The sequence below is a fragment of the Bombus bifarius genome, unplaced genomic scaffold, assembly GCF_011952205.1.
Source record: "Bombus bifarius isolate JDL3187 unplaced genomic scaffold, Bbif_JDL3187 scf7180000008155, whole genome shotgun sequence".
Taxonomy (NCBI): domain Eukaryota; kingdom Metazoa; phylum Arthropoda; class Insecta; order Hymenoptera; family Apidae; genus Bombus; species Bombus bifarius.
In genome coordinates, this window is record NW_022884479.1 from 64,357 (window position 1) to 85,988 (window position 21,632).

The 21,632-nt window shown below is 38.2% G+C and overlaps 1 protein-coding gene and 2 long non-coding RNA genes across 3 annotated transcripts in view; 2 read left to right on the forward strand and 1 right to left on the reverse strand.

Moving 5' to 3' along the window:
• LOC117208678 (zinc finger protein 1) overlaps positions 1-17,256 on the reverse strand; it is a 30,701-nt gene extending 13,445 nt beyond the window's left edge. The window contains exon 1 of the mRNA XM_033449958.1: positions 16,779-17,256. Coding sequence (XP_033305849.1) covers positions 16,779-16,812 — 34 coding nt within the window. The 5' untranslated portion in view covers positions 16,813-17,256. The remainder of the gene's footprint in view (positions 1-16,778) is intronic.
• On the forward strand, positions 12,361-14,054 carry LOC117208687. Its single transcript, XR_004487754.1, has 3 exons — positions 12,361-12,809; positions 13,620-13,680; positions 14,018-14,054. It is a non-coding gene; the product is annotated as an uncharacterized LOC117208687 (long non-coding RNA).
• Positions 14,337-21,201, forward strand: LOC117208686. Its single transcript, XR_004487753.1, has 3 exons — positions 14,337-14,605; positions 17,253-20,017; positions 20,319-21,201. It is a non-coding gene; the product is annotated as an uncharacterized LOC117208686 (long non-coding RNA).
• Positions 21,202-21,632: the final 431 nt, after the last annotated feature.

Genomic DNA, 21,632 nt, shown 5'->3' on the forward strand with positions numbered 1-21,632 from the left:
TGGATGAAATTGATATCATGCCTATCTGAAGGAGCAAAACAAAATTAATTAATAATTAAAGGAATTAATGTAACTCTTTTCTTTAGCATGCAAATCAGTATAATAAAAATAACATTTCAGTTTTTCTACTTAAACGAACTCTCCAGTCTACGTTTCTCACTTGGTACCTACCATTTATACAGGGTGGTTGGTAACTGACGGTACAAACGGAAAGGGGGTGATTCAACGCGAAAAAAGAAGTCGGAAATATAGAATAAAAATTTTTTTAAATTTTTCCATCGAAAATTCAAAGTCGATTTTCTCGAAAACAAAGCTTCAAACGAAAAATTTGTACTCCATATTTTCGACTTCTTTTTTCGCGTAGAATCACCCCCTTTCCGCTTGTACCACCAGTTACCAAAAGCACCCTGTATATCGGTTTCCGTAAGAACGTAAAGCCGAATATTAGATAAAAGATATTTCAAGTAGAATGAAAAAAATACTAATTAATTCTTAATTGGTTAATTCTGAGCTGTGACATCGAATTTTGGTTTAAATTAATCTTCGTACAGACGTATTTTCACCACTATCATAAACGTACTTTCTCAGATATTATTTAAAAATATTACTCATTAGGAAATCGTTGTTATACAATCATTACATATTTGTAATCACGAAAACACGAACTCACATTTTTCCTTAGCCGGCTTATCAACCAATTCTCAGAATCCTTAGTAACCAAATCAGGCTAATGAAGCTAACATACATATTAGTTTTCCCTCTTGAACAAACTTTCTAATCTACGTTTTCCGCGTTTTATCTACAAATATATATCAGCTTCCCTAAACATATAGGAGCAAATATCGAAACAAAAGGTACTTCGAACTAAAGCAAACGAAAATATAATCACCGATCTTTAGCTGTAATATTGAACTTCGTGTTGAATTATCTTCATACAGACGTCAGTATTTACGTCATTGCCATGGACTCTAACATATTATTTAGAAATTCAACGCGTTAGAAAAAATACAAGCATTAGTTCGCGCGATCATTCACAGAAATACGAATTTGACTTTATCCTTAACAGGATCGGGTCAAAATACACTCGTAAACAAATAAATGAATAAATAATAGATAAATAACGGATAAAAATACAAACGTACGTTTCTCCTTCTTTTTCAATTTATCAATCGATTCTCGGAACCGGAGAAACATTGGCGGAAACAAAACTCGGAACGTCTATTCGCCATTAAATTCGTGTAAATCGAGCAAAACGTTTCTTCATAGATTGACCCAAGGTATTTGTAGAACTGTAACGAACGCGTACCAAAGAAGAATCGTAAATAGAGGTTTCCTTGGTACGCAGGTAAACGGCTTTAACGACGTCGTTACACCGTTCGTGGCGAGTGTATCAAAGGATTTTCCCTCTGATGCGGCTTTTATCGCGAGGCGCGCGCGAATCGACTGCGATTCGAACACAACGAATCGGCGACCCGCGGCGTATTTTATTTTTATTTGCTCGTGCTTGTTCTTTCTCTTTGCCTCGTTGAAGAGTGGAATGCCGCACGCCGCTACCGAAAGGTAGAAAAATTCTCAGTTGAAAGCCACAAAACGATGGCTTGTTTTTCTTGTTTTCGATCGCAGATCGCGTCGCTCTTTGTGTCCTTCCTGCGGCGAAATTATTTTTGTTGCCAGCCGATTATGAACCAGGAATACAATGCGGCAGATCCACGTCGATATCAACGTGAATATCGAGAAACCATTGCACCGGTGAATCGAGGAATTGTTGTTTGCGAGGAGACAGTTCCGTTTTCTGGCAATCTGAGTAAACAGAAAGGAAGCGGAGGATATTTGAATCGGAGGGTCGATTTAATTTTTAAAATGAAATATTTCTTCTTCGAACATGTTGTAGGTTTATAGTTGATTAATGTTGCTACATGGTATTTATTTAATACATTGTAAACTCGCAGTTAATTAGTGCTCACATGTTTCATAAATCCATAGTTAATTAATATTGGCACGTGGCAACGAATTTCTCCGTTGGATACTAAAACTGTTTATTTTTCTCAGTTTTGATGAATTCGATTTAAATCTCTTATCGATGAAAGATTTCCTATTATTAATTCGTTCGCCATTTACGTGTCTTTTTACATTTCATGGTAATTTTATAATTTTTCCACTCCAAGTATAGATTTCTTTCGTAAGATGCGATACGTGGGTAATTAAGATATGTACAAAATATATATAATAATAGCTGACTTCTTATTGTTTCAGTGCCCTTTCTTTCCACATTTCTATGGTATTTCGTTATCAGAAAAAGAAACTGGCTTTATCATTCTCAGGCTTGATCCGTATACGACAATCGAAAAGTTCTTCTTGTCGCTATTCTATTGCTTCATTTGTATTTATATTTAATTCTCTTATCGATCTCCCGTTTCTCTCTTTCCTTATTCTCGCGATTGTTCTTCGTTCGCTTGTAGCAATAGTTAGGATTTAATTTCGAGATGTTGCGATCCATCAGACCGCAACAGACGTTTCCGGAGATTATCGTATGAAGTGGCAGCGTGTCGATTGCCTCCGGAAAGTGGGCTTTCGTCCGCGAGATCAATTGTCACGAGAGTTTCTAGGAAATCCAAGAAATCTCGGCTATGTTCGCGATCAGCCGCAACCGCGTTCGTTGATTTCGACGAAATCATCTTTGGTCAGAAGCGGCGATAACATCTGAGACACTTCGAATCGTCTCGGGCACGATTCGAAGTTCGAAACTCATAAAAATCCTGGTGGTTTTAGAAATCTTGAAAATCTCGATAGTTTTGAAAGTCCTAGTCGAGTTTTTCGACGAGTTTCGAAAATTTGACGAGTATTCAACGCTTTTCATCTACGAAGTGTCATCGATAGAAAATAGTAAAGAAAGCTTGGAAAATACCGGAGAAAACACAACAAAACACGATCAAATTTCTCGCGATTGAAATACGATGCATTGCTCCATGCCACTGCTGCATCATTTATCTTATCGCGGTAAAGGAATATTAAGAACTGTGTTGCAAAACACGGAGGCAATGTGCGCTACATTTTTCTTACGTCGTAAACGGTCGGTGCAAGAAACTACGCTTCCTGTCCGATAGCGAAATTAATGACATCTACCAAATTTTTGCTTCGTCCTGCTTCTTTCTTTTATCATTTATATAATTTTTTTAATTCACTCGTACGCTCGCTGCAAGACTCTGTATCTTTTGTCTTCTCGATTACCTCGATCGATAGACAATATCAGATACCAGAGAAAGTACTACAGATAGGAAAATAGATATTAAAAACTCTCAGAAGCGACCAACTCCGTTTTTTATCAATCGCTTGATTTCGTTAAGATAAGGTTTACGATTCACGTTTCATTTTCACGAAACAAACGGCTTGCTTCGATAAATTCACCAGTGCCAGAAAGAGACACAAGCGGTAGTAGATTTTACGATAAATTTGAAAAACTTTCAATCTTATCCTCTCGCGACCAAACGAATATATTCAATTGATCGATTTACAGAACGCAATAAAAAGGATAATCTTCTGATATTCTCATCATCTTCGACTACATTTTCCATAAATTTCGACAAGATATGCGCTATAGACAGAGTTTTCTCTGGCTTTCCATCACAAATTAAATGGAGGGCGATTTGTCACGTGGCGATGAACGCTTGCTCCTATGCTCTCTCCAAGCATTTCGAGGAAGTCACGCTTGGCGCGATAATTATTTAACGGAAAGACACGTGTATCGGCTAACGATCGTGCGAATTTCTCTCGTAATGCCTCGGTAAAACGACTGGTTCGATTCTTTTAGTTTCTCTAGACTGTAGACGACGTGCCAATGTCTACCGCTGCATCAAACCGCGTGTCTCATTGTTTCTATTTTTAAAGATCGCAGTTACGTGGTCCGCGTTCGAGCTAACTATTTATCAGAGGAAACGAGACCGATCGTTCTCTTGGTCTTCGAGGAATTTCACCTTTAGTATCGCGGTATTATGATTCGCTGATAATTAGCGTAGATATCGCGGAATACAGCATTATTTTACTGAAAAAAAAGGTTTTAACGCTTCTGTATGAGAAACGTGAGATTCGAATTAATTCGGGGCTTAAAGATAATTTGGGTATTCAAAAGATGATGTGATTAGTAGAAAATTTCGGGAAATTTCGTCTTTACTATCCTGCTACGTATGTACTGCGATTCGTTGATAAATGTATATTTTTTTAGACTCCTTTTTACAAAGAGTCACTTCTTTACAGTGAATTTTGTATTATTTAATTTTTATTTTCATTCGTACGATAGCGGTTCGAAATTTTTAGAAGCAAAGCAGCTCGAGCGTCTTATACTCTTTCTACAAGCGACAACAAGAGACTTTCTAACCTCAAACACGTGATATTTGTCATCATAATGTAGCGATAAAGATAATACGTTTTCGCGCATGAAGAAAGGAAGGTCAGGTTTCTGTATAGAAACGCTTCTGTTGAATTAGTGTCTTCGAATGTGAACTTGGAAGACAGGGTTAACATCCAATCTCAGCATGTATTAGGTTGTCCGTAAAGTTTCTTTCGTTTTATGAGGAAATAATGGACGCGTAACGTTCTTTGTTTTATATTATTTTATCGAATTACGTACGATCCATTTTGTTCTGTTGAGATAAATACCGCGGCATAAATACAGACTTGGTTTCACGTTTGTATAAAGGTGCACTGTTGTAAAAAAACAGTATGTATGTATGTATCATAAAGATCAATTAGGTTCGGATCAGAAGAGCAAACAATTCTAAGAAAGAAAAAAAGAACGTCGACTTAATCGAATCAGAAGAAATTCCACATCCACGATACAAACACCGAATGATTCAATAAATGCTTCACAAAGCAAATGAAACTCGGCTAACAACGCAAGAAAAGAAGATAATCGAATAAAAAAAAAAGATAGAAAAAATCCGCTAACGCGGGATATTTAATCAAAGCGAAAGACGTTCCAAATGACGAAGACAAAAGGGTTGTAGAAACGGGAGCCATGATGGGCGTATTCGGCGTACAACCACAAAACGGAGGAGGAACGAAGAGAGAAAAAAGGGCCCCGATGAACTTTAGGTTTGGGCAACACCTTGGTCGAGGGAGAAGGATGAGAACTCGCTTACGTCACTCGAGCAACGTGGATCACACACAGGCCATAAAGGCGCGTTCGCACGGCGCCGAAGATGCGGCGCGGCGCGTCTATCCCGCTGACGCCGCCACCGCGTGCGAAGTAAACGATTTGTCGGAGAGGTCATTGAGCCTGATAGGGCGCGGCCGCCATCTTCCACAACGTTCAAACCACTTCCCGACGACTTTCGTGGCGACGCTCGCACCGCGTGCCCGACCAGAAACGATCCCCGTACGAGCTGCTCTTCGACAAAGATTGCTCTATTAACGCATCGTCGGTCAGCGTGTTCCAACGATACGACTGTGCACGTGATGCCGATGATTCTCTTCATTTTGGGTTCATTCCCATACGAACATCGCGCCATCTTGTCGGCGTTCACTTTGATTCTTTTATTCGAAACGCTGGCAGGCCAAAGCGGTTGACTCCACTTGATTGAAATTTCTTGAATTTGAAAAGCGCCGCAGCACTTCAATCGATGCATATCTTACGTAATCTCGTCAATTTTCTCGGTAATAGCTTTTCGTTTTCTGCGGATAACGATATGAAATCGTGTAAGATAAACGTTGGTCGGAGTGCTTTAGGGTTGATATTTTAAAGAATTTAGAAAAGTGGCAGGTACGCGACTCCTTTGAGAATTCGATTTACGGCAAAGTGCGTTGGCTCGCGACAATCTACTTTGAATATTTATCGTACAGTAGAAACGTAGGATGTTCGTATTGTATCGTTATAGAAATTTATGTTCATTTATACGTCTTATTAGTATACATAGCGGGACACGATTTGTCGCGATTGTATCGATGAAATTTGAAAGCAATTTGAAATTGTACGTAGAATAAATTATCTATGTAGAATAAATTCCCTGCAAATATATTTTGCAGAAAATTAGACCTAAAGGTAGATAATTAGTGCCAAAGATGGTCTCTGAAAGTAGAACGAGTCTCGTCCTAGGTAATGAACAATTTGGTTCTTGACATATTTCGCTCACTTCTATGAAGTGCATTATCGCAATAAATATCTTCTAACTCCCATATACATTTCCACATTCGTTTCCGATTCTATCGGTATAATCGTCTCATCGATGTTTTACACAATCAAATTCGAAGATGGTATCTCACTGGGGGTAGCCATCCACGTGTTACTTACAGATTAAGTTAGAAAAATTTACCAAATGTCCAGCTGGACAAAGTATAAATTAAATAGTAAAAAAAAAAAATCGATGTTTTACAAGGTCAATGCCAGTGTCTGAAAATGTTTCGTATAACTCGCAATAATATATTGGCAAACTCGAATCCGTTACACCTTTTACCTCGCAGCTTGATTTTCCTGCTAAATTTGCATAAAGATATCGTCGATCTGATCGTCGATCAAGAAACTACGTTGCTTCCACAAACGTGAAAGATCGATCGTGAAGCGAAAAAACGTTGGAATCAACGAAGCGTAAAATACACCGTTTTGCTGCGGTGTATCAAATGGCAATTTGCAAACGATGCTGGAAAAGAGACGATCTGAAAGACGTGTATCATCGATCTAAGTATTTATTTCCACGAACGAGAAGGAAGAATCGTGCTCCGAAAAAAAACGAGGAAGCAGCGAGGCATTTTACAATGGCGTATTAAACAGCAATTTCCAAACGACGCAAATGGGAACAACTTCGATGGCGGTAAATCTTCGGCAACGTTCGTGATTGAACACAAATGGCACCGTTATTCCACGGTATTATGTGTACGCACCAGCCAATCAATGGGACGCGCGCACCAATTGGCCGCGGGCTAAATGTCGTCCAATCGGTCGTATCAACTTCGTCGATTAATTCGAGAGAAACGCTTGAAAATCGCGTAATGGTCAAGAGAAGAAGAAAAGTGGATGTACCAAACGCGCAGGATAATTCGCCGCTTCGAGATTTATACCAAAAGTATTTGACGTTTTTGCTAACAGGACGTGGCTCTATTCCTAAAAATTTCGAATATTTCCTGTCATCGAGACATTCTCTCTTCGATATCGACGATTTTGTTCTTACCTTTCGACCATTTTTTTACGATAAATTTCATTGTTCTTTGTATCTGCAATTGTTTAGCCACGACGAGGCACGTGGATGGTGTTGGAACGAAAGTTTTCTTACAAAAGTCTCTGATATTCTCGACACTTTCAGCGGTGTTTATCATTGACGCGGTGTTAAACGTGCAACTTATTCATACACCATTTACGATTTCGTACTTCTTAAGTTAGATACGTCGTAGTCGGGCTGCCGAAAATACTATGTTACTTTAAGAATTGAACGTTAACGCTACAGGCAGCCTAAAGAGCGGTAAAATATGCTTTGGAATTTGGAGTGAGGGCAAACAGTGCAATAATCACGGAAAACAAAGTCACAGAATGTTTGAGAAAAATGAAAAATATAGTCTATCAAACGTGTACACAAAGTAAAATTATCGATCTCCGTTTTTTAAACCAGCCCTCGGCTTTTCAACGATATGTACCTAAAAATAATCGACCGATAGGATAATAGCATTGGAGGAGGAGCGACTTGTTTGGAGTGTGGATAACAAATAGCCACGATTTAACGGGAACACTGGCCAAATCGACGAATGGCGTGGCAAATGGTTCAGGTGGAGTCGATAAAAATTCGCTACTGTGCCATTATTGGCCAACGATTACTCATCCAAGATATCGAATACCATCTGTAGAAGTCAATTCTCGATGAACCAATGCTCGTGGATCGTCCACGTGATCTTTGCGTCGTCGTTCACGCGGCCTCGATATATCGATCGTTCAATAAGATTATCGTCCAGAATAACGCAACTACAACGGAACCTCGAAACTCAAGGGAACAGTTTAAATCTTCGAGTTACGCTGGTTTTCACTTATCGAAGCTTTCAAGTAAGGCAGACTTAACGAACGAAAATTCAACTTGCACATGCAAAGCATACAGATTTTGGCTTTCGGATGGTATCTACGGGAGGAACAAGTGCTAGACAAAAGACGATATGTATATACATGGTTTCCGTGGAAGAAAGAGAGGCAGACAGAGGATGGTACATGGTAACTTCGACTTACGGAGGACGAGGAGCTTCTCTGAATTCGAGTTACACATGTATAATGACGCGTGCGAACGCGCAGAGAATAATTCCAGTTGGACGAAATTTATATTCCCACAGAGATTTTTACAGCGGAGTGCAAGCGAACGAACCAAATTCTAGTCTTATAGAGGTGTAGCGGCACATGAGTCAGAGGGCATTTCAAATCATGTTGTTGTTTTGAGTATCAAGACCGTTAGATTACAAGTAACGTAAGAACAAATAAACTCCGGGCAAAACAATGTCGCCGCTACATGCAACCATCGAATGAAGACGAATTTGAATTTTCCGACTCTCCTCCGACCAGTATAAATAAACAAACGTGATCGCGTGCGACACAGTGTCGAACAGTTCATATCGAGTATGAACGAGAACCTTCGAGTATCTACGCGACGAACAATAACGAGTATTTATTCCGAATTTCATATTGTATCAACGACTCACTGTACGCATATTTATTTATTTCAAATATACTTGACGGACTGCGACAGCAATATTTCGCTCTCGTTATTTCGCGATACCTATTCACGACTAATTCTCCACAGAGGTTTTCGAATTTCGAGTTCTACCGTAATAACAAGAGAAGGGAGAAACCATTCGAAATCGTGCAATTCGGGTCATGGATGATTCAGTGGACGAGTCTCTTTATCAAGAAACAATGGGCTATTGGCTGCAAGTACGAGACGACGCGTTGCCACGATTATCCACATGGAAATATTTTCACCGAACGAGATTTAAACGGCGATAATAACGTTTGATGCTGCGTTATTCCTTTACGCAGATTGATGTGCGTGCCTCGTTGCTTTTTCAGCCACTCATTTTGGCTACTGTTTTTCGCTCTCGTAAATCACGTTTACGGAGATCCTTCGGACTTTTGATAGTTAACGTTTAAACATCATTTTCACGAAAGTCAAGTTGTTGCTTTTATCTTTCTGCCCATGCAGATAATCTATTATTGCTGTTGTTTGATTAGAAATTTTTACGCGTGTATTTTTCATATTTATAAATCGTATAGAGGAAATGTTTAGATAGTAAAGATTTAAGCATCATTTTCGCGAATAGGCGAGTGAAGTTGATATTATCAGAGCTTATTGTTTTTAATTGTGTATTAGCTTCGACAAGTATTTTTAATTCCTATGAATCACATGGAAAAAGAAAGTGAATCAGACTGCTCTTATCGTTCTTTATAAGACAGACACTCGAGTTCCTGTTAATCAGAAAACAAATTTGCAAATTTAAAGAACGAAATGATTTCCCTATTTGCTGAATTATCGTTCTCTATCGTGTTCGCTAAATTCTTTAAAACGTTGCAGCAAGTTGAAAGGGACGAGATACTGGAATGTGGGTGAAACGATAGTGTTACTTCCCTATCGAAAAGAGAAAACAATAATTACGTCACATTGTATTATCGTTTTACGTTGTAATAGCGTGAATGAATTTGACGCCACCCGGTTGCTCGTGATCAGCTTCTTCCACGAAATCAAACGTGTACCGTAACCTCTCGTTCCATTCGAGATTACGGACAAATTTGCGCTCTACATTAAGTATTAGCGCGATCCATCTTAATTAATCTACATTTTATTAATCTATATCCTAATTAGCCTTTATTTTAAGTAATCTATATTGTCTTTTGATTTTAGATTTAACACTTAACGAAGCATAAAACTAAAAATTCTTTTCTTTTGTTTCGGGATAGTTTCTTTGTTTCGGTAAATTTCGACAAATAAGGTCTTTAAAGTTCTTCTTAATTCCCTCTTTTATTAACGTGTTGCAACTTGGAGAGTACCGTAATAATTCAAAGGAAAGTAAGAAAACTAAATGAAGGTTAATCTAAAGCGCACGATACATGGAACGCATCAAGGTATAAACTACAATGAAACAACCGAGTAAATACAGCTACAGGGCCGGACCTTGTGCCATCGAATAGAGTTAATTACTCTTTTGTCGTGTGCCGTGTTTGAGAACTTCGCAAATACAGGCAACCATGCGTGCGTCTAAACGTGCTACGCTTAAAGATATTTGTATATAGTTCTACTTTGGCGCAATTAATTCAAAATTAGAACCTTACGAGCTTAACCAAACCAGATGACTGGTTTGGCATGAGATGACTGCCTGGCAATATTGGAGAACCTGCTATATTTTATTACCGTACGATTTATTCCAGATTTTAATTCCAGGAACAATTCATTTTTATTCATCTTTTTTCGTTTTCTAACGTAGATATAGCATAGTCTTTGCAATTTTTAATCCGCTTGTAACAATTTATATACTGAATTTTTATATGCTTAATAAATTATATTACAATAAACTGTTGTGTAATTAAATATCTTTTTTTTTATTCCAACTGCTCATTAAATTTAGATATCCTATAAATGCTTTGTTCCTGTTATTATTAATCTTTAACGCTTTTAGTGTTGCAATATCCCCTTATTTACTAGCTCGATGAAATATGCCATTAAACAATACAGCAAGGCCTCAATCTCACCAATACATGTACTAAGTCATAATGCGATCAATTTCTTCTCTTCCGCAAAACAATTTAATCACGTGGAGATAGAAATTATTACTATGATGAAAACAGAAAACAAGAAAGATTGTATAGCATGCGAACAGAATACTAGAATATAGATACTATTATATTAAATATATATTGTTATTGTCATATTTTATATTTATTCCTATTCTTTCAATTATCAACGAGTTTGCAGCAACTTTTTCAGGACAGGTATATCTATACCCTTGTTTCAGAGATCTGAAGAAAAAGTCGTTGATTAAAAAAAAGATTAAAGAGTATTAGCCAATAAACAAATTCTGTGCAATTTATATACCACTACAGACTCGTTCCCTAAGGCATTATTAGCATTTCAAACGGGAAAATCTCATTTAATTTTCATTTATCTATTTATCTATTTCTGCTCTCTTTCTCTTCTTTCCCCTTCTTCTTTCATTTTCTTTCTTCTTGCGATCTTCAGTCTGAGTAAACATAGAGCAACCACTAATATTATTCACCTATAAATCCTCTTCTAATCTTGTTTGCTGTATCGAAAGGATTCTCGCGAATTAATTAAATGATTAAGAAATTAAATTCAGCGGAACGGGTCGGTGTTGACGTATTTAAGAAAAAAGGTAAAAGGAAGATCTGTACAGCAAGCTCGGTCTAAAATTTTCTATTGTACGCGGCGGAAACCGGACATTTTCGCAATCACGTCGGCGGTTCGCGTGTGCAAGTCGATTATTCGTCCGCGTTTCGCTGAAAAACGGAGAAACAGACGGAGTACCGCGATAACCGGCCGCAGCAGGAGATAAACGGAAGCAGAGAGAAAGAAGAGGCCGAGAGGAACAAGCGGGCGGATGACTTAGTGAACTGCATACGACGCGTGCTGTCTCCGATACAGTAACGTCATTCATCGTGGAATATGGGGAACGAACGAGTGGCTTATCTGTCCACAAGAACAATGTACACTTCGTACGCGTTTACAAAAGAACAAAAGAATTTTCTGCTCGAAAAAACAGACGGCAGAAATTCGGCGTGACATAGATTTGGCATTCGTTTCGAGGATTTGATTTACACCTATGCAGATGACGATTTAGAGGCAACTAAATGTCGCGTACCAAAAGCGTGACATTGTTTTCTCGGGAAACTATAAATATCAAAGTATCATCTTTGTTTAGAAGATTCAAAGCTGACATTTTTACACGTGGTTAGTAATAGTTCGGAAATAAATAGATTTGTAAATAATGACACTTTAAAGTCAGTGTTCGGTTACAAAGAATCATAAAGAACGCTTTTTAAAAAAATAAAAACTATTAATAACATATCTATAACCTATTTCATTATATTCTACATTCATTTTATATATTCATTGTATTCCACACATAGGGATAAATCATTCGATTTAATTTAATATTATCGATAGTAATAGGAATTACACATTCTATCGATCTTAAAATGAATTAATAATAAATAACATTAAATTATAGTTAATTAACGTTTCATAGTTCCATGTTCTATTATCTTATCATTCGACGAAACGCATTCTTATAATATACGTTACATAAAATAATTCATTCAATATTTGCCCTAACAATAAAATTTATCAGTACTAATAACCAACAACACCACAAATTTCACACTGTGCCGATCTGAAGAAAAATAAACATTAAATTATAGCTACTTAACGTTTCATATTATTACACGTATATTACCTATCCAATAAAATATGTCCTGTAACCTCCATTACATGCCAATCTATAAAACCGCACATTAACCTAGCCAATATTCCAAAGGCAACAATAGCAATACAAATTATACACTTCAACAAGCTGAAGAAAAACAAAGAGAGCCCCTTTTGTCGATTAACAAACAAAATTGACGACAAGAATACGGAAAATAGTCTAGGACCAGTTGTTCATTCGCGTGGGGTAAATATTTACTTGGAAGCAAATCGGTGAAGAGCACGAGCGCGTTGCGGCCTCGATCCATCGAGGGCGGTAGAATCGATTGAATGGCCGTCGCTGAAACGACGAATCCTTCCCACCGACACGGTCCACTCTTCGTCACAAATAGAGTTTCTCAGGGAATCGGTTTCAAATCGGTAAATATTTTTCTACGTTCATTAAGGGTTATATCGTTCGATGATTACCATGTGTCAATTATTAACCTTTGACAGTGTCATAATAAAATAACGAAGAATTCAGAATAACGGATTTAAAAATAAAACTGTATTCCTGAGGTTAGATAGAAAAAACTATGTACTTTCAACTTTTTAGAAAATAAATATTAATAATTGTATAACGTATAACGATATCTAATCCTTCGTAGATAATTGATTGTATAATGTGTAACAGAGCATTTCACAATAAGTATCGTAGAATTTTTTAGATTCTTTGAGATCTTCTTCTCATGAGCTACACTACCGAATGGTCAACGTGAAGAATAATACATATACATATACAAGCATGATCTTTTGGGCTTCTAAATATCAAGTTACGTTTCTGATGTACGGAACCGGTCTGACTGTCGATATCATTTGTAAACTCGTGTAAATTAGTCCATCAGAGAAGAGAATTCTTTTGTATCTTTCGAGTGACTGGCAAGATGCCACAGGATCTAAGAGCGAAATTTTTTTTGTCGAGTTAGTACTCAAGTTGAGAGTATCTCGTTTAAATTGTGGCGAATGAAGTCTCGTTTCGATTGCGGATGACTAAACGTTCGGATTCTACATCTAAAGAGTAATTTTTGTTTGAAATAGGAATAAAAAAACTTGTTTCAACTAATTTAATATTTTTATTTCAAAAGTATTTTAACCATTTCCCTAGGTGTATGATATATATAACTTTCTATATATTAAGTATTATATTTGTACTCTTGTAGGCTATTAATTGAACAATGTATTTGTTTTCAGTAAAACCAGTTTGATATTTTAGAACATTGTGTCTTCTTTGCGAGACCATCCGAAATTCCAGGTATGTACCTACTATTAATAGGAAAAGAAAAAAATTGGCTATGCCAATTGATCGAATTCTTGTTTGCCTTGTCGAGTACGAGAGCATTCTACTATAAGTTCAAGAACAGCATTTGAAAGACTCTTTTGTTTCACATGTTATTTCATTCTGCGTCAATGGCCACATACAATGCTTAAATATCTTATTTGAACTTCCTTGTTATAGGAATATATATTTTGGTCTACATTTGTGCATACATTATTCTACTGCAAATATAATTATTTAAACATTCAACTTCAACAACTGATAGTCAAATGAAATTTTAATTCAACTAAATCTGTGACCCTTCTTATTACAGAAATAGCAGTTCAGATGTCTTTCAAATATTCTTTAAAAATAGTCTGTACCTAGTGTGTGATATAACAACTAATTTTTCAAGTCCAACTTTATCACAAATGAAATCTCCAACGCAATTTCGTCATTCCTATCTTCCATATTATTTTGAGCCATAAAATCTCGCTGACTTCAATTGTACCACAAATTTAACATCTAACGGTGGATGTGCTGTTCCTTTTTGTGTTAATTATTTTGGCCACAGTGGCCGTGTTACTGCGTGTCGGAATTTCGTAATGCTACCTATGAAGTTACACCCGTAGCCAAGAACAAAGACGCAGTCCTACGTGAAAACGCGAGAACGATACTCGAAACGAAACAGCCGTCGCACACCGACTGCCACATCTGAATTCATTTCGCACATCCGCGCCACGAAAGTAGTACGTGTCGGGTCTAAAGTTCAGCCGAACGTACAAGCTCCTACCGGCCGTGAATCACGAAAAACCGTCGGGGCTCATCGTTAGGTGACGCGACGCCCGTATGCTCGTGTGCGATAAAAATTGTCCAACGAATCAAGCAAGGCGAACGAAGTTGCGAAACCTATAGATCACGAGTAAGTAAAAAATACTTTTTCGCTGGACGAAAGCGCCCGCCGATATACGTTAACACGTTGTCTGCCACGGTGGTTTTCGATGATTATTTACATGTTTTAAAAATTTGCTAAATTTATTAGAAATTTGCCCAGTTTTTTTACTAAATTTTTACTACATTTTGTTAGAGTGATTAAAACAAGACAAATTTCAGGGACTAAGAAATTGTTGACTTTAAATCGATAAAAAAAAATAATGCGAATGATTTAGATAACATTATCAGAGAAAAAAATGCATAGGTCCAATATAATACTTTGCAAAAATTACATATTACCGTTCAGCATATTTCAATCTATTGCGTCTCCCGGGACAAAATGCATAAAATTCACGTGCCAGTCAATGTGTTAAGGTTAAGATGCACGCGTGTCCGAGATTCGGCGTCCAACGCTTTCCTTTGATGACGCGTTCCTCGAATTATTTACAACAATCTCTCGGAAGTTATCCATTAAACAATAGGCTCAACGCGGAATTTTTATTGGGAAATAAATTGTGTGATTTATCGGTGTTGACCTTTTAAGGAGTATTACTTTTCTCGCCAGCTAAAATCACGTGTGTGGGTAATGTAAAAATATATTCTAGTTGATAGAGTGTTATTCTTTTTAGTTATTGTGAGTTAATTTGAAGCATAGAAAACAGAATTCGATAATGTAAATTGATGAACAGAAATTACGAATGAAATGTTGCGTTAACGCAACGTCGCACCTTAATGACTTAATATGAAAATATATACCTGGTTTCATATTATGCTTTTCGACTACTATAAATTAATTTAACCCCATCATTATCCTCGGGCTATATTCCATAATTAATTAGTTAATTTATTAGATGAACATTCTATTCCAATGAACATTTTTCAATGTAGTTAGTTTTTAAACACTTGGTTCCAATATTCATTATATGCACGTATTTAGATCGTACTACTTTCTATGTATTACACACTTTTCATGTATGTATTACACACTATCCTTATTGGTAAGGTTGTACAAAAAAGGATAAATTATTTTTACTACAAAGAACACATTATTATGTTCTATTTAATAATCTGTATACTAGAATTTTGTCTTTTTCACAAAAATTTATATCGCTATATTTTGTCTTTTTCTATTAAGACGCACATGTGTCGCAACGTTATCGAGTGACAAATTTCGTAAGATCTAAATATAGAATATAATTACGTTATATGATAAAGATCTAAATTTACCATGTTAGAGAATATATCGAATTTTTTCAATTTACGTAAAGATTCCTATTACGATTTACAGATATACGCCATCGTATCCACCGGTCCACAAAAAATAGGTGATATTTTCATGAATATAGTGCGCATGCGTGGAATGCACGCGTATGTTAAACACAATGCGTATTCGTCTATGTCCGCACGCGCGCGAACACAGTCGTATTTATGAAGCACACGCAGAAATCACATGTGTGTAAATATTTTTCGTACTTTATGAATCCTTAAACGAAAAACTCTGTCATTGAGAGAAAATCAATAAAACACAATCTCTGAAACACAAACGTCAACAACATCGTGAAGTACACGTAATGTTACGTTTCCAAATGTAATCATACGGTCAAAGTACATTTAACCATCACTCACCATAGAAATATAGAAAACGATATTATGAGCGTAAAACTATCTTTTGTATGCATAAAATTCTGACTTATGTTAACATTTTTTGCAGATCTATGTATTTTACAGAGTAATAACAAGGTACATATTCAAATCATAACAGGTTAAGTGCCATGCTTACAAGTGACCGCCATTGCCAAAATTAATTGAAGTATTCGGGTGAAAGAAACAGTCATACTCGTAACATTTGTAATACTTTTAATGTTATAATACCAATGTAAAGTATTAAATGCATCATAAAACATTTAAACAATCTTATTCTTTTATACAATTACATCCAATGCTATGTACAGTAACAATATACACAAAACGTAACAAAGTGTAATATAACAATGTAATATAAAATTTTAGTCAACATGTTAGTACTTAACAATGTTCAGAATTTATTTAAATATTAATGATACCGTAATGACATATACGCAACTGTTATGAATGCGAGCCGCGAAGAACAACAGGCGTTTCACACGCATACGTACGTAGATTACAAAAAAATATGAGCTTACCTTTGAACGTATTGCGGACGAGAGTCATGCTCATATTCGCGTAAGCGCGAGCCAGTGCTCCCCGAGGTACGTCTTGCGTTTCTTCGACAATTCCGCCAGGTTGAATGCTTCGGTAGCAGCAGCGCGTCTTGCGATCCCGCTCAAGAGTTCGTCCAGCGTGATCTGTGACGTTTCAAGGTACAGCGGCGACACATGGTTGTACCCTTCCTCCCCGTTTCTCCGTTGAGTCGTTCGATAAATAACGTACTGCCAGTACAAAGCAACGATAATCGGCTGTTCTAGTGTCGAGGAGCATAGAGATACGAAACAGAGGCTTCAACGTCCGTTCGTGCAAGAGTTTAATCGGACGACGGAGAAAACTGGACAGGACTTCGTCACGACTACTCCAAGTGTTATTGTTATTTCACATCCACCAACGTTCTAGTGCACGGCTGTTCAGTATCATTTCTTATTCTATCTTTCGTTTGCTTTTAGGTTACGTACGATGGTAACAAGGCTGCTTCGTACGTATATGAAGGATCGAGCGAGTATCACCTTTGCGTTTTGATCATAGATGATTGATTTTCGAGTCTGGATATCCACAAGGTGGTGAAGAGCTCAGACAGTGGGACCAGAACCAACGACCAGCACTTACCGCGGCCGCGATCATTAAAAAGCAGCCGTGTCACTCGCGCGCACAACGAGTTCAACGAAACACGGGAATGTTGATCACGTTTCTTCTCTTCGATGTGAAATAGACGAACGAAGTCAAGTGTTTGGATACGCGAGGGAGACAGAAAAGGAGCAATAGAGTGATAACAGGGACAGAGAGGTGAGAGGTGGTGAAAGGAGAGCGGCTCGAGAGACGAGAGAAAGAGAGAGGTTATGTGCAGACGACGACAGGAGAAATTCCAGCGGGCGGCAGCGCTGAGGTCCACGGATAGTTCGTCCGTTCCTTCGTTCCCCTCGTCCGATAAGTGATGATTCCACGACGATGATTCGAGAGGACCGATTGGGTGGGACGCGTTTTAGCCTCGTTGGATCTTCGACGTCCGCTTCATCGTGTATATGCCACAGACCAATGATTACGAGTGTATCTTAAGAACTTGGAGGATTTCTTCGGACGAGGAACAACGAACGAGGTAATTAAATTTCGTTTATTATTTTATGTCCCAAGGTATAGCCTGCTTTATCGCATGTATATTCATTCGATCTCATGCTTTGCGTCTTAAAGACGGTGTTTGATTCGCAACCACTCAAAGAATCTTCTTTCGATGATATCGTTTCGTGTCTGGAGCGCTTCTTCTTGCTCGCTGTTTGAAGGATCGCTCGATGTCTCGAACGAATCCGTGAGTATATTGAGGAACGAATTTAAGATATGGGTGTGATGCACTGTTACGACTTCCTAATTAATCACACTATATATCACTCTCTCTTTAACGAACTAGAATAAATGAAAAGAACGTCGAAAAACGGATAGGAAGACAGCGCGCACCGGTTATATCCCTGGAAACGATTCGTGCGGAAAGCGATACGCTGTTCTTCTTCTGCCACCTCCTCCTCCACCGCCTTCTCCTTTTCTACCGATTCTTTTCATTCGCGTACGCATACGTTTTCCCACGCACCGAGGCAAAAAACCACACACTTACGGAGACTGACTGGAGGGAAAGAATAGCGGGAAAAAGATGGAGAGAAGAAAGGAACGAGGGAAGAGCGCGACGGTGATCGGGAGTTGATGCTAGGGCATCGCAGAGAGCGGGCAAGGCAGAAATGTCGGTGTTACTACCAGCTTGGAGTAGCAAGCACCGGTAAAACACGGTCCTAACTAACACACATGGAGACAGATTGGGGACTGCTGCTTCGGAGTTTACTATAGGATGGGACGGATGGTGATGGCGGCCGTAGCAGAGCAGCCACCGCCCCCATGCTTCTTCTCTCTCTCTTCGTCTCCCTTGTCTTGTTCGACCGCCGCCCCCACCACCGTTTCTCACTGCTATTTCCCTCCACTCTCTACTTCTCCCCGTAACCGTTCCAACCGTTCTCCTATTCTCCCCTCTATGCGTTATGATGGACACGCTGGAACTCCCCTCTTCAACATCCAACTTACCCCCTTTCTCTCCCACTTCTCTTGCACGCTTCTCTCTACATTTCCTCCTCTTCCTCTTACTCTTCACATACAGGTCTCTGCTATAGCTTTCCCTGGGCTACGAGATGTTATCCTCGAGCAATTCGTGCGTACTATACATATATTCGTCTACCCGTGTCGTCGCCACATCCCCTACCTGCGTCGCATCTCGACGTGTGCGTTGGCCGCAATCAAGGTCAGGAGCGTAACCGGCTAGCTATGGCACCCCGCTCTATCGATTCTATATACCACGGTTTCATTACGATGACGACGTCGACGACGATACAAAGGGGGTAGCCAGAGGGAACTTATACTTATGTAGTCAAGCAGTGTTGTTTTCACTAATATAGCGGTTTATGGATCGCGGTGGTGTTCCGTTATCGTGGCGCATTCGTTCACCGGAAACCTGGTATCTTTTGGCTCATTGGCTCACAGATGTGATTACCTCGTTATTTATCTGCTGAAAGGAAGGATGCGTGTTGCGCCGATATTGTATTTACTTTTATATAGCTTCCTCTTCACGTGTTCTATGCGCATCCTCCAAGATACTTCGCTGAAATACTAGTCGAATGGGGGGTGTGTAAATCTACGAGAATGTTGCTATCAAGTATATTCACGTCCAATAAATTCTCGTAGCAATTTCGTAAAGGAAAACAGCTTTCGTGTAAGACGAAGGTGATGAAACGAAAAGACGTTAGAAAGATGAATTAATTTCTTCTTGAATTTTTTTGAGGTCGTTTGTCAAGTCAATTTGTCAATTGAAAAATTCAATATCGTTTCGTGATGTTTATACATATCACGAGATATTTTGCAATCACGGCTCGAATACCTCGGACTCTCCCGGAGGGGAAACGAGATAACATTCGGTAGCGCGTGCGGTTATCTTCGTCGATTCCCTTGACTTTTCACCGCCGTGAGGTATGTAAATACGTTTTAAAGTAGACAAGAAGCTCTTATTCGCGATGCAATCTACGTAACAACGTCGCATCGGTATCAACGAAATTTTCCATTCTCTCCTCTTCCTAGCAAGAATAGTTCAACAATAAACAATTCTATCATCACGAAAATATATACAGTGGCTAAGAAAAGTATTTGTATATATATACCCTTATTTCATGACGTATCTTTTTATCAGGTACGTATTAAATTTTCATACTCATATGAGAATATTTATTACTAGATAGATGATGCAAAATTTAATATACTTGGATCTAATTAATTATCACGCAGATGCAATGATGCAAATTGCAAATTTTTTATAGTCACCGTACATCTAATTTAATACATATCGTCCAATAAACGAATCGCGAGTATCACCTTCAGTTCATATACTAACAACGTTAAAAACATATTAAGTTGATTATTAGCCAATAATAATCGATTTGAAATGGAGATCGGTAAGACTTATATCGAGCAGTTTCTAACTTCGTTTCCAGACCACGGTTTCCTTCGAATAAACGTCAGATAAATGTGCGCGCACCGCAAGAAAGAGAGAACGCAGGAAAGCGAAGTTAACCCGCAGGCTTGGTCGAGCTACAAGGTAGCTTATCGTCGGCAACTACGATATTGATGGCTAATGTGTACGTACAGCCGCGACGAAAGCAGAGACGGCAAGCAGTGGCGGCAGTGTCCGATACTATTATTAGTGTGCAGCTGCCTGCGAATTACTGAATGAAAGGGAAGGACCGCTTCGAAACAATATCCGAAAGAGACGGGAGGCACGCTGCATCGTTTAAAGCGACAGCCATCCGACGATTATTTAGAGTCAGATTTACGCGTGTACATCTATGTATGCGTGCGCCATCGAACGAAAGCGTCGCGCGTAGTCGTCATGAATCGATTGATTTGTAAATTAATGTATATTCCTTCGTACTTGGATTCAATCAAACCTTGAATATTACATGAATCGATCAACATGAAAATTTAATACTGAACTTATTGTCCAATGGAGCAAGGTAAGAACGACCGTAATATATTATTTTGAAAGTCATCTATCACACGTTCGAGTATACGTATCAGGTTACGAGAGAAGTATGGACAATTATTTAGCGTCACGTTGATTGCTTGCTTTGAATATCAGCGAAAGACTGGACTGAATTTTCTCTGATGAGTATAAACGTTGATTCACATACGAGTAGGGAATTGTTCATGAAACTAATTTGTGAGATAGTCATACGTTTATTTCAGTCCTGAGCCACATAGAAGAACAAACATATTGTACATATGTACTTACGTGTTATTACGTACTTCACATTTGAGACGATTGGAACTGTATCAGGAAAATCTTCTGAATAAACAGTTCCTTTTTTGACTCTTATATATACATTTTCTTACACATTTTTGTATTAAGAAAATTTATTGCAATATTTGAAATTTATCTCTTTCCTCAGGTATTTTTAATAAAATGATAAATTTTTAAAATGAAAGCTATGTGATAAACTCTATATAAAAATTTATGACGTTAGGCTTAAAAAAGATGAAGATATAGCATATGACAGAAGAACACAAATGAAAAGGGATCATCGTACACAATTTTCTTGTGTTCAAGTGTTAAACGAGAAGCGTCGGACTGTGATCGTTTAAAGCCGGACTTATATACCAGCGAAAGCATAGCCGGACCATCTCCATTCAACGAGTACTGGCAATTAGAGCCAATAGTTGCCGACCCCTTCTCCCAAAGGTCTTGTCTCGAGGTGTTGAATTTCTTGGTATCTCACCAGTTGAACCATCATCGTTCTACCAGCATTTCA